At 44.0% G+C, this 12,787-nt stretch overlaps 1 protein-coding gene across 1 annotated transcript; it reads left to right on the forward strand.

Moving 5' to 3' along the window:
- Positions 1–1,190: 1,190 nt before the first annotated feature.
- Positions 1,191–5,794, forward strand: LOC110587501 (interleukin-36 beta-like). The gene is made up of 4 exons (XM_021697721.1): positions 1,191–1,206; positions 1,760–1,867; positions 4,650–4,789; positions 5,582–5,794. The coding sequence occupies exons 1-4, from the start codon at positions 1,191–1,193 to the stop codon at positions 5,792–5,794; spliced, it is 477 nt and encodes a 158-aa protein (XP_021553396.1).
- Positions 5,795–12,787: the final 6,993 nt, after the last annotated feature.

Consider the following 12,787-nt stretch of genomic DNA (forward strand, 5'->3'; position numbering starts at 1 on the left):
CCAGCAAATATTGAGTGTCAGGCAGTCCCAGCCTAAGTGAGGCAGAACCTCCTTCCTTCCCCATGTGGATAAAATGCTTGGGACCTGTTGGAGTCAGTCAGAGCACCTGAGTCCAGAGGAAGCCATAGTCCATAATAACAGATTACAGGTGCAGCCTGAAGTCACAAAACCTATTGACCTTTGATCTTCTCTTGCATCTGGGTCTCTGGTTTCTCCTGTCTTTTCAGCAAAAGAACTAGGAGTCCTAGACAACTTTCCAGAACCCTTGGATGCAGATAGAACCTTAACTTTGGATCCAAGGACAAGAGTGTCTCTTGGACAAAGGTAACTTCAACTCAGAAGCCATTTGTGGGGAGTCTTGTTTCACTGCTCTATGTCTAGCCTTGGGGAGCCTTGGGGGGGGGCCTTGGTGGAAGGCACAGGGTGCTGGAGGAGCTAAGCCTTCTTCCAAGAGTGCAGGTGGTGATTTGCTTACTCCCTGTCCAGTGATGACTATTGAATCAGGCCGTGAGGATCCTGAGGCGGGGAGGGATGTGAACAGCTGCCTCTCACTATGGGGAGTTTATGGCCTTCTTGGAGAACTGTCCTGGTTCCCTAATCAGAAGCCCAGGGACAGATGGCTCCTGACAGTCAAAACACATAATGGAGATCCTAGTGATGCCTCTTTGGATGAAGAATGGGTGAAGATGGGGGTTATAGAGGCAGATTTTCTGCCAGTTATTTAGTGGTGTTCAAGCTTGAAGTCCGGATGAGTGGTGACTCACCAGCCATATGGGAAGCTAGAATGGAGATAGATGCCCAGTCTCCCCTCCATTCCTTCCTTTAAATCCGGAGACTTGTTGCACAAAACAGTGCCTGAGGTGATGCTCTGGAACCTCCTAACAATCACAAATGTGATGGATGGAGGGCATCCCAAGGCCATCAGAGTCTGGAGAACGAGGACTACCCAGTCAGGACAGAGATGGAAGTTTCCATTTGGGGTTTTCTAGCGTTGGATGTGCATCTGGGACAGGATCTTGGGGCAGCTTTCTCAAAAGAATTTTTACACAAAATTCCAGGGTGGAGGAGGGGCGGTGAGAAATTGATGACATGTTTTTCTTCTTTCTTTCCCCCGCAAGACCAGCTGCTGACAACCTCCTCTGTATCATCTGATCTACCTTGTCCTCTTCACAGGAAGCTCTGAAACCATCATGGCTACCCCACAATGTGAGTGGTGAATTTCAAACCAGCCTGGAAATATCTCCATCCTGCCTCACCAAAGACAATAGAGTACCGGGCCCCTATCATTTACTCAGTTACAGATGCATTTATTGCTAAAATAGGCAGATTGCAAAACCTGCATTTGAAAATCTGAGAGCATTTAGCTCTTTTCTTATTATGTATGTTCAGAATTATTATTTATTTCAATAAAGAGGGTAAAAAAAAAACAAGAAACATACTGATGACCAATTTGAATATTTTTGGTTTTGTTACTACCCAGAGACTATCAATCAGAAAAAGACAAGTCACTGATATCCCTAGAAAAAAGACAAATCTTGAAAATCTTTTGGGGACTATAAATGCAGGTAGATCCTTACAGATGCTTTGATCCACAAACCAGTTCCTGCCTTATTTCTCTCCCTTTCTCCTTATAGCCACTCTTTCTCAGAGCAATAAGCCTACCCCCAAGGATTCAAAAACCATTATTACCAAGATGCAGCTAGGGTCCTGAAGTTTATAATAACCTCATATGTGTTTTGTGTTTTCTGTCTTCTCTCAGCGGTAGATAGTCCCAGAATCTTTGGTGTTTATGATTCTCAACAAATGGTATGGATCCTGAAAGAAAATTCATTAATAGCAACTCCTTTTAGCAGAAATGTCAGACCTGGTGAGTGACAATCAAAGCCACCCTTTCCTCTAAAAGGGACACCAACTCCCCTGGGGTTGGGGCTGAGCTTGCTTGAGCCTGGCCTTGGGCCTTTCCTACTTCTGGGTGGGAGCCCAATGTCCATAGGAAGGACAAGGAGGCTCTCTTCCACAGAGGAAACCCTGCACCTAGAGATGAGGGTGTGAGGGGTTGGCAGTTCTTATCATGAGAAAATGTCTTCAAATAAGAAGAGATTATCCACTTCAGCAGTTGACCTTCTCCTTGGAGTTTCTCTCCTTTAAATTTCAACCATATCACTACCTATGTCCCCAGAATCAAACTTGATCATCTTTTCACTATCAAACCTACACACTTTCCTAATTTGGTGTCCTCTCTTCTGATAATGGGGGATATTTCTTTCTCTCAGCAAAAATCAATCTGTCTCAGCTTCTTTCCCTTTTGCTAGGACTTCAATGTTTGATTTAATTCTTTTTTTTTATTAAAGATTTTACTTATTTGTTTGACAGAGAGAGACACAGCAAGAGACGGAACATAAGCAGGGGGAGTGGGAGAGGGAGAAGTAGGCTTCCTGAGGAGCAGGGAGCCCGATGTGGGGCTCGATCCCAGGACCCTGGGATCATGACCTGAGCCAAAGGCAGACACTTAACAAGTGAGCCACCCAGATGCCCTTGTTTGATTTAATTCTTCTCTTCCCTGCATACTCCACCTTTGTCTGTCGGCTGGGTCCTTTCTATCACTGACAGACATGCTCTAATATAATATTTCTAAGTTTAATACTAAACACCTTCTCTTGATTCCCACATTCCATTCTTACTACCACTCTTTTTTCCCTGTATACCAATCTCTATACAGTGATATGTACTAGTCATAGCCAAACTTCATAGAAGAGCTGGCTATACAACTTGTTTCCACTTCATCTCCTGCTCATGCTTGCATCAAACAACCTGACTTCTGAACTGTTCTCTCAAGCTCGCCTTCCCAAGGTCACCAAATATGCTCCTCCGTCCTCACAATGTTTGGTTCCTCAGCTGCAGTCGGCATAATCGATAACTCTTTCTTTCTTGAACACCCCCATCTTCTCCTTCTGTAGGAATAGTCTCTTGGCATTCTCCTTTCCATCCACTTTCTCTATAAAATCTCCAAATGCTGGGGATCCTCAGATCTCAGTCTGCAATCATTACATAACCCCACTGAAGGGATTGGGAGTTGGTCTCTTAGATTGATGTCTCACCTCTATCACTCTGACATTTATGCTTCCAACCAAGAAGTCCCCTCTGGACAATTTACCCATGTCCTCTCGATGTCCCCTCAGACATCTCTAACTTCATCTTTCCCAAGCAGAATTATGGATCTGACTTCTCAAAACTGCTGATGAGCCCAGTCTTCCCCATCTATTAGTGGCATGACCATCACTTGTTTCCTCAAGCCAGAAGTGCAGGAGACATCCTTGATTCAATCTCTATCCAATCCATCAGCAAAGACTGAGGAGTCTCTGTGCAAAATATGCCTTATATCTAAGATAATATAATCTCTCACCTGGGCCACTGCCATTACCTCCTCACCACCCTCCCTCCCCCTTCATTTGTGTGGCCTCTCATCCATTCTCTACAAAACATTAAGAGTGACCTTCTGAACGATGTTAATTGAACAGTATCATTCCCATGTGTTTGTGTTTTGGGGGTGCTAGGTGGGGGCTAGTGGGGAGATCTCAGGGGCACTGGTCTTCTTTCAGAGCCACATAGGGGCCTTTACCAATCCTTTCCCTGTGACACTCTCCTTTCAGACCCTCTCCAGCACCCATGTTTTCATATACTAGTTTCCTCTTAACTTTAAGGTCTTGGTTTGAACTTCACTTCTGCAGAGAGGTCTTTCTTGATTCCTCTATCTAAATTTGGTCTCCTACTGTCCCAGGCTTTGGTCCCTTCCTCCAAAGCAGGCATTGCAATTTATTGTGGTTCTGGTCATTTCTCTGCTTACATATTTTGGTCTCATTTTCTGCGGGGCCCAAGACAATGTCTGTCTTATCCTCAGCTAAATCTCTGGTGCCCACATGCAGCCTTGTCCTGAGTGGGAATTCAATAAAGAAAGTTGACTGGAGAATTCTCAACCCCCTGCCCCGAATGATGGATGCAGAGCACCCAGGCTCCTGGGCTAAATTAGTTGGGAATTAAATTCAGCTGATAGCAACAAAAAGCCCACATAACTGGGACTTAACTAAGAAGTTTATTTCTTTCTCATGAAAAAGAAGGCTGAGCAGGCAGGCTGAGGCCAGTATGATGGCTCCATGATACCCCCAGAGTCCAAAGATTCTAGCTTTCTGCTTTACCAAGCTCAAGTTCTCCTCAACCATCAACCAAGTATTTGAGGCTGGCAGTAAGAAGACACAGGGTATAAGAAAGGAGCTTCTCCCAGCTGAGTCAACTCCGTTTAAAGAACATTCTTAGAAATTCCACACAACACTTCCACATTTATCTAATGGGCTACAACTTCAGCATATGATCAAATTTAACTGCAAATGTGGTAGGGAATTTTATTTTTATTTTTGGGACACAATATGCCTTGGTAACAACTGGGGTTCTGATATTAAGTAAGAGAGTGAAAATGGGCTTCAGATAATGATGAAGGGTCTCAGCTCCATGGTGAATGGGAGCTCCCTCCTTCTGAGGGAGTCCTGACTGCTCATCATCCCCCCTGGCTAGGAGGAGTAATGTCAGGCCAGAAGGACTGGACTTTCTGCTGCCTGGGACCTGATACCTGTTTCCATTTTTCCTTGTGTTTCCAGTCAGTCTTGATTTAACAACATGTACAGACAAAGAATTTCATGATGCAGGAAAAGGCAATCCAGTTTACTTGGGAATCAAGGGCAACCATCTTTGTCTCTTCTGTGCAGAAATTCAGGGCCAGCCTACTCTGCAGCTTAAGGTGAGTGATCATACAGCTAATGAGAGAAGCACTGTGAGATGCACTTTTTATTTCATTTAACATATTGCTGAATAAAAATGACATTTTTTCAATCCTGGATTGTTCAGTTTAGGGAAGGAAATGTGACTTGGCTGACCCCCAAGTCAATGGGCATGGGTGTAACACTCATTTGAATGTAAGAGCATTCTCCGAAAGCTGGAGGGTACACCCATGAGAATGTTTCAAAAAGGCCAAGGAATGGTGGTTTCTTCATCCTCAGTTTTCTTTAACTGACTCCCAGAAGTCCTCCAAGATGCTAGGCTGCTCCAACTTAAGCAAAGGCCACTGCATGGCAGAGGAGACGGGGAGATTGTTAGTCTGGATTTTGTGGATTATATGCCTGTGGTCTCTGTACCGAAGGTAGCATTTGTAGTTATGAAGTGAATCCTTCTGGTTATGATGAACGCTGTAAGATGTCAACCCACTTGGAGGCTGGGAATCTTGTGAGATGCCCGCACCTGCAGATGGGTGCCCACCAGGAGCACCCACAGAAGAGACTTAAGCTGGCCTCTGTTCTCAGGGAAGATAGTGCTGTCTCAGAGAATCAGAAACACCTGGTGTTATGGGATGCTGGGATGGAGCCAAGCTATTGGGAGCCAGCGGGCTGTCTGTCTTGACACTTTGGTGTCCTTTCACCTGCCTTTGTCCCTGGCCTCTGTCCCTCCCTTTGGGGAAGCAGTCAATCTCAGGGCTGTGTTATTTAGACCCTTCCTCTCAATAATCCTCTCTAATGAGGCTTTTTCCTAATCCTAGGAGAAAAAGATCATGGATATGTCCAAGGAGAAGAAAGCGCAGAAGCCCTTTCTCTTTTTCCATAGTAGGGAGGGCTCCACCTCCACCTTGGAGTCTGTCTCCTACCCGGACTGGTTCATAGCCACTTCCAAAATGGCAAGTCAGCCTGTCATTCTCACCAAGGAGAGGGGCAAAAATTACACCACTAACTTCTATTTAGATCCTCAGGACTAAATTCAGCCTGGACTGTGGGTGGCTGATTCCAGGACAGAGGATCAAGCAGTCAGAAAATCTTCCATTCCAAAACACAATAGGTCATCTTGAGAGACCTCCATGCACTGATGCCCATCTATAGTCCACCTCATTCTCATCACCCAAAACCACCTCTTCCTTTAGACATCCATTTCTGCACCATGTTTCCCCTGAACATCATCCTAGTGTAAAACCCGAGTTACTTTTTATTCTTTCCTGATCTTGTCCCACCGTCCACTTATCTGCCATGTCCAGTTAAATCAACATCCAAAATGCTTCCTGTACACACCTCTCTCTTCCTTTTCCTTCTGACGACCTATGGCCTAGAGATGTGAGTTGCAAACATTTTTGTTCATAGAACCCTATCAGTAAAAGAGTATTATCTGTTAATTCTCTGCATGTTTATTATAAATATTATGGTGTGTGTTCCCAAATTAATCTAAAGTTTTTATTTAAGTAATCTCTACACCCCACATAGGGCTCAAACTCATGACCCTCAGATCAAGAGTCACATGCTCTTCCGACTAAGCCAACCAAGTGCCCCACCAAAGATGAATCTAAAAGATAAGATAAATGTGAAATAAAAATTTTATGTGTCTTTTTTTTTTTTTAAAGATTTTATTTATTTATTTGAGAGAGAGAGAATGAGAGAGAGGGAGTACATGAGAGGGGGGAGGGTCAGAGGGAGAAGCAGACTCCCTGCCGAGCAGGGAGCCCGATGCGGGACTCGATCCTGGGACTCCAGGATCATGACCTGAGCTGAAGGCAGTCGCTTAACCAACTGAGCCACCCAGGCGCCTTTTATGTGTCTTCATCATTATAATGGATTCATAATATCCTTAGTTAATAATTTGACACATAACACATACTTTAGTTAAGATTAATTATTAACTGTAGTGAATTTAAATCAATCCATATTTCAGAGAATCACTTGTATCAGTTTAAATTTTTTTCAGGTGACTTCTCAGAACTTATTGTATTGTCTTCGTTTTTACTTACAAATTAGCTCAAAGGAGAAGTACCAGCTTTGATATTTTCCTGTTATTATTCATGTTTTCTGGAGTTCTAGTCAAATCCTTAACCAACAGTTTCTTTATGGGGATACTTTTAGGTCAGTTGTCCCTTTGGTGAGGGTTACTTTATTTAAAGCCTGTAATAAAATCTCCAGATTCACTTAGCCAGTCACAAGGAACTATAATTTACCATAATATCCTGCACATGAATGTGAGCATGATGGACTCACTTCCCTCAGGAGACCTTGCCCTTCTCTGCATATGACAAGCAGTGGTATCAGGTTTTGCAATGTATACCCATTGCTAACTAAGTTCAAATTTCTTACCGAGACATAATCTCTTCCAAAACCTATCCTTGTGGCATTATCTTCTGGTGCCTCGCTGGCCATGGTCCTGAGACGACCCTTGAATTCTCCCTTACATCCTGTTCGCCTGCCTCTTACTCTAGTCATTGCTGTGTGACCAGCTCTGAGAAGATGTAACCTGATATCATGTCATCTCAGCTGCACCAAGCATCTGTCTCTCTCTGCTTGGGGGCTCCTAGGACACCTTGGGGAAAGACACTTGCAGGAACTTGCTTTGCACTCACACATGCACACACCTGGAAATGAGATGGAGCTGCTTATGAAGAACCCTTGACCAGTGTGGGGTGGGAGTGGGTGGGTACCTGCTATTCTCTTGGGTCCTTCAGGCACACAATTCTGAGATGCATTCTACCTACAGGGTTCCTCAGAGGGTCCCAGGAGAATTGAGTCATAGTCATCCATGGCAGTGCTGAGCTCAAGAACACACTCTTGTATTGGCTTATCTCATTTCCCTGCTTCGGTTTCTCCATGCCCCACTCCTGTTCCCTGGGGTCACTTCTCATCATCTGAATGCAAAACCCTTGTCTCAGGTTCTGCTTTCCAGTGTAAACCCAGGCTAAGACAGATTCAATCAAAGAGAGCTTCTTTTCTGTACCAGCTACACCCAACACGTTGGATTTCTTCCCTCCGTGCCTCTGCACATGATTTTGCAAACATTTCAGCCACTTTCATCACTGTGTCTCTCACCTGCCTATGTCTTCCTAATATCCTACATCTGTCTGATGTGTTCAGAGGCTGCTCCTCATCCTCCCAAGAAAATCCAACATCTTATCTTCTCTGAAGTCTGTAGCACTTTGCCTTATCATGTGACAGACATTTCTTTTGTTAGACTTGTGCTGGAGTTTTTTCTCCTTGTTTTGGACTCTTTGCTCTTTCTCCTCAACCAAATTCTAGGTACATAGTGGGCAGAGATTGTGACTTTGATATCTCTATACTTCTTAGGTGCCAAATCTTGCCTCCTACATAATAGTTGCTCAAAATGTATGGTTGAAACAAATAAACATTGCATGTATTAGCATCCTCCAATGATACTGAAGTATGTCAGAGTGGAGTTTGCTTTATCATGGCAGAGGCAGCCCTAACTGCAAGAAGGGTGCAAGGAACGTCAGTTCCTCAGAGAAGGTGGGGAAGGAAAGCAGAGAAAAGCTGGCTAGGAACTTTTCTGTCTCAACTCTTCTTCCTCCTCCTTCTTCGCCAGTCTAACCTTAGGAGACTGCAATGATGTTAGGATATTCTCTCAGGAGGGGATGGCTGCAGAAACAAAGCACAACCCAGAGCTTCCCAGAGGGCTTCCAGCCAATGTCCAGTGACTCCATGGCAGCTCCCTCGTGGATTTTGTCCAAGCCTTCAGCAACATACATTCATTCATACTCGTAAACCACTTAGGGGCACAGGAAAATGATAACAGGGGAATCCAGTGTTTCAGTTTTTTACTCTGACAAGGTCAGGACTAAGCATAAATGGCCCCAAGGATGGCTGTGAGAGGCTTCTGGTGGCAATGAAATGGACACAGAGTAAGCAGGTTTTCTGAGAAGGGCTGCAAAGAATGTGAGTTCTGTAAATAGCTGAATGTGTAGAAAGAATAGTAGAGAGTGACAAAAAATAACACAACATAACTCTAGGCTGTTCTTATAAATATTAACTTCTCGGAAATCCCAAGAGCACTGGAGATGAGCGGGAGGTAGACAGCTGGCCCACCCTACACTGCACCCTCTCACAGAGGAGGTGAGGAAGTGGTGGTGGTGCTGGAGGAAGAAGAGGAGGAAGAGGAGAAACCATAGAAAGACCCAAGAGGTATTCTCAGATATTTTATTGGCTCTCCTAGTTTGAGGGAGGTTTTAGTCTGTTTGGGCTACTGTAACAAAATTCCATAGACTGGCAGGCATAATAAGAACAAATATTATGTCTTGCAGCTCTGAAGACTGGAAGTGTGATATAAGGGTGCCAACACGGTCAGGCGAGGGCCCTCAGAGGGTTGCAGACTTCTCATTGTGGGCCTCACATGGTGGAAGGGGAGAAAGCCTCCTAGGCCTTTCTCATATGGCTATTGGTCTTGTTCATGAGGGCCCTGCCCTCAGGATCTAATCACCTCCCAAAGTCCCCACCTCCTAATCTGATCACATTGGGCCTTAGGATTTCACCGTATGAATTTTGAAGGAATCAGACATGCCCATTCCCACACCCCATCTTCTCCATCTCAGTTACTCAAGACAGAAACCTAGGAGCCACCCTTGCTTCCTCCTTTCCTTTGAGCCCTACCTCTAATCCATGAAGTCTATCTCTAAAGAGGTCTACCTTCAAAAGGTCTCTAATCCACCCATCTCTCTTCAGCTTCTCTGCCACTCTCCAATCCAAACCAGGCAGCCACCATAGCTTGCTGGTGCTGTAAATCAGACTCCTGACTGGTGAGTTCCATTTACTCCTCCCTCTGCCCATTCAGTCCAGTCTCCGTGAGCCGGTCAGGGTAATCTCCATAAATGTAAATCTAAACTATGTCATTTCTATGTTCACTCCTTCAGTGCCTCCATTTGCACTTAGAAGGAAAAGCAAATCCCCTTCCACAGTTTTAAGGGTTGCCTGGATGGCCTCAAACTCCTCTATCTTCCAAGGTAATTCTTTCTCCCTATTACTATTCTCAGTGATGCCAATCTTTCTGTTCCTTGAATATGCCAAATTCTGTATAGCCTCAGGACCGTTGCATATGCTGTGCTCGTGCACATCCCTATACCTATATTAGTTTACTCTCATTCTCTGCTTTTCTGGCTCCTTCAAGTCACCTCTTTATATGTCACCTCCTCAAAGAAGCCTTCCTTAAGCACCATGTCCACAGTAAGCCCCTTCTTCTACCTCCTGAATTTTCTATCTCCCATTTTTGACTGTTTCCTTCACACAATTGTAATGACTTTGTTTATTTGTCTTTATCTCTACTTCCCTCCTTACATTATAAAGTCCTCAATTCCAGGGAAGTGGTATGTGTCTAGTTTACCACTGTATTTCCAGTCCCTAGTGCAGTGTCTGTGTTTAATAAATATATGTTGAATAAATACATTGTTAATAAATTAATAAATGAATGATTGAGGAACTGACCTCCTCCTCTTCTCAGAGCCCAGGGAAAGTCACCATAGTGAGCATCCTGGTCCCTAAAATGGACTCAAAATCCCATTAGGGATCCAGAAGAGAGAGGCATCTTCTCCAAGGCTGAGGCTCTGGCTTACAGCTTTTCCCAATAACCTCTTCCCAATTCTCAGTGCCAAGAAAGTGTGGGCTTTTTCTAGAGGTATATGAAGACAGAAAACTCTTCTAATGTTCCTTACACCAGCAGAGCTTGAAGGGACTATGTGGTAATATTCTTCAGAAGCAGTTGGTGGAAACTCCCACCCCAACTCAGAATTTTGAGATACGTAGGAGGGTAGAAGATAATACCAGAGGCTCTCATGACACATGTAAAGAAGCCTGGGGTTGGCAGAAGGCTTGGAACTGTGGGATTTTTCTCCAAGGGAGCAATGGGTCATGTGATGAGATGCTCTACCCTGGAAAGAGTTTGAGCCTGGGAGCTACTCAGGTCCCTCCAAGGGTGCTTAACAATGGGTAGAGGCAAGGTGATGCTGATCGTCATATTCTCCCCAACAGCCACACACACACCACCTACTGAAATCTGATGAAACCAGACTACACCCAGGAGTGTGGGGACACCTTCCCTGCAGACCCAAAGCCAGTGTCCTGAGAGGGGCTCTGCCTTTCCTATTCTTGCTCTTTGCTTGCAACATTTTGGCACTAGGTCTGGTAAAAAAGAGGGAACAGCTTCCAAAACCAAACTATCATCTTGCCCCCCACCATTCTGAGAAAAATGACAAGAATGTTAGGATACTTTGACTAGGATGTTGTTAGGGGGCCTGATACCAAGTGGGAAAGTGGGGTGAATAGTGCAAACCCTAAAGAAATGATTGCACTAAAGGAAAAGAAAAGCATGAAGTATTTTTACATTTATACCTAGATGATTAGATGGCCCCTTAGAGGTGGATTAGAAAAGGAAATAGACCAAGAAGAAGAAAAAGACTCAGGAGTCACAGGATAAGGCTCAGCCCAGGAGAGAGGTATGGGAATTCCTGCAAATAGAGAATACCTTTCCTAAATGGATCTGAAGATTGGGCTAAGAGAAAGAAGAGGGCGTGGGCAGGAATCTATTGTTTATAGTTATGCATTCTAAAAATTCTATCTGGCTTTTAAAAGCAATGTGCATGTATTACTATGATAAAAATTAAAATGAGTTAAAATAGTATGATTCTGTGCCCTTGTTTTACTTATCTGGAAATGTCTTTTTTTGCTGGGGTGAGGACTAAGTCCCTTTTAAGGATATAAATATAGGAAACCCAGGAGGGTTTATCCCAAATCACAAAACATAGCACCTTTCCTCTTTTCTCTAGAGAGGAAAATCAAACCTCTGATGAATATACTTGAGAGCATCAAGCTCATTTTTCACATTCATTTTCACCTGGGTGTTGGAATTTCTGCCTCAATCCCCGTCCTTCTTGGTGATAAATAAAGTCAATGATGAACTAGAACTTCCATCTCCTGACCCTTCAGAAGAGTGCATTTCTCTGGGTGCCCAAATAGCTCAATTCCCAGATAGGTCATTCTCAGGCCTTCAGAGGCCCTTGAGCCAAGAAATAAGTAAGCACCTGATCCTGCTCAGAGTGCCTCATCCTGATTTCGCAAAGCCAGGAACTCAGAGATGTCCCTCTCTTGGTTTAGAGTAAGGTGGATGCTGTTGGAGGCCCAGCCTTGGATTCAGTCAATCAGAGGAGGCTATGTCTGGGCAAGACAAAAATCTAGGGCTGCACTGCCCTGCCTGCATTCCACCTGCAGGCAGTTTGCCCTTCCCTAAGTTTCTCCAGTCTGGAGAATGTAATTGAACCACCGTAACTGTAGCAAAAATAATTGCTAAGACTAAACCTGAATCTATAGAGTTGGAGGAGCCCTGACTCTAGATTCCTCCCTCTGATGCTTAGGTGTGTTTATAGGTGCTTGAGAACGAAGTGGCATCTCTCTCTGTCCCTCCCCACGATGAGCATGGGTGTCTGTATGAATCTGTGACCACAGATGGAGGTATGGTTCTCAACCTCCACGAGGCTGTGTATCAACCATATCCAGGTTCTTTCTGTCATGGGCCTCTGTGGATATTCCAGCATCAAGACTTTTTGCTGTTTTGGAGTTCTTTTGAGACTCATTTGTGGATTCTCTCAATAGCCCGGAGAAGGTAACCATTTGCTCTTTTGGACGACCCAGCTCCTGTAGAAGACCCAGTTGGGTCCATACTTTTTTTTTTTTGTACATTCTTCAAATCATTATATGAATGATGGGATTCTTCTATATCCTTATAGTTGTCTTTTTATTTTGTCTAATTTTGAACACATTTAAGTACACTTTAGGCAGTGGGCCTTAGTAACTACCAGGTATTATGCTTTAGAGGCAAATTTTCATCAAAATTGTATACTAAATTTTATGTGCTGATTTGACAATAGGTCAGATCAATTAAAGGAGTGGATGTTTGGTACTATTAAATTTGCATGGATAATTTTGTGTTTATTAGTCCAGTT

The sequence above is a fragment of the Neomonachus schauinslandi genome, chromosome 10, assembly GCF_002201575.2.
Source record: "Neomonachus schauinslandi chromosome 10, ASM220157v2, whole genome shotgun sequence".
Taxonomy (NCBI): Eukaryota; Metazoa; Chordata; class Mammalia; order Carnivora; family Phocidae; genus Neomonachus; species Neomonachus schauinslandi.

Bases quoted from the DNA above. Each gene is read 5' to 3' on its own strand.
- LOC110587501 (XM_021697721.1), top strand. The intron at 1,868-4,649 runs GTGAGTGACAAT...TTGTGTTTCCAG, and splicing joins TAGCAGAAATGTCAGACCTG to TCAGTCTTGATTTAACAACA. The intron at 4,790-5,581 runs GTGAGTGATCAT...TCCTAATCCTAG, and splicing joins AGCCTACTCTGCAGCTTAAG to GAGAAAAAGATCATGGATAT.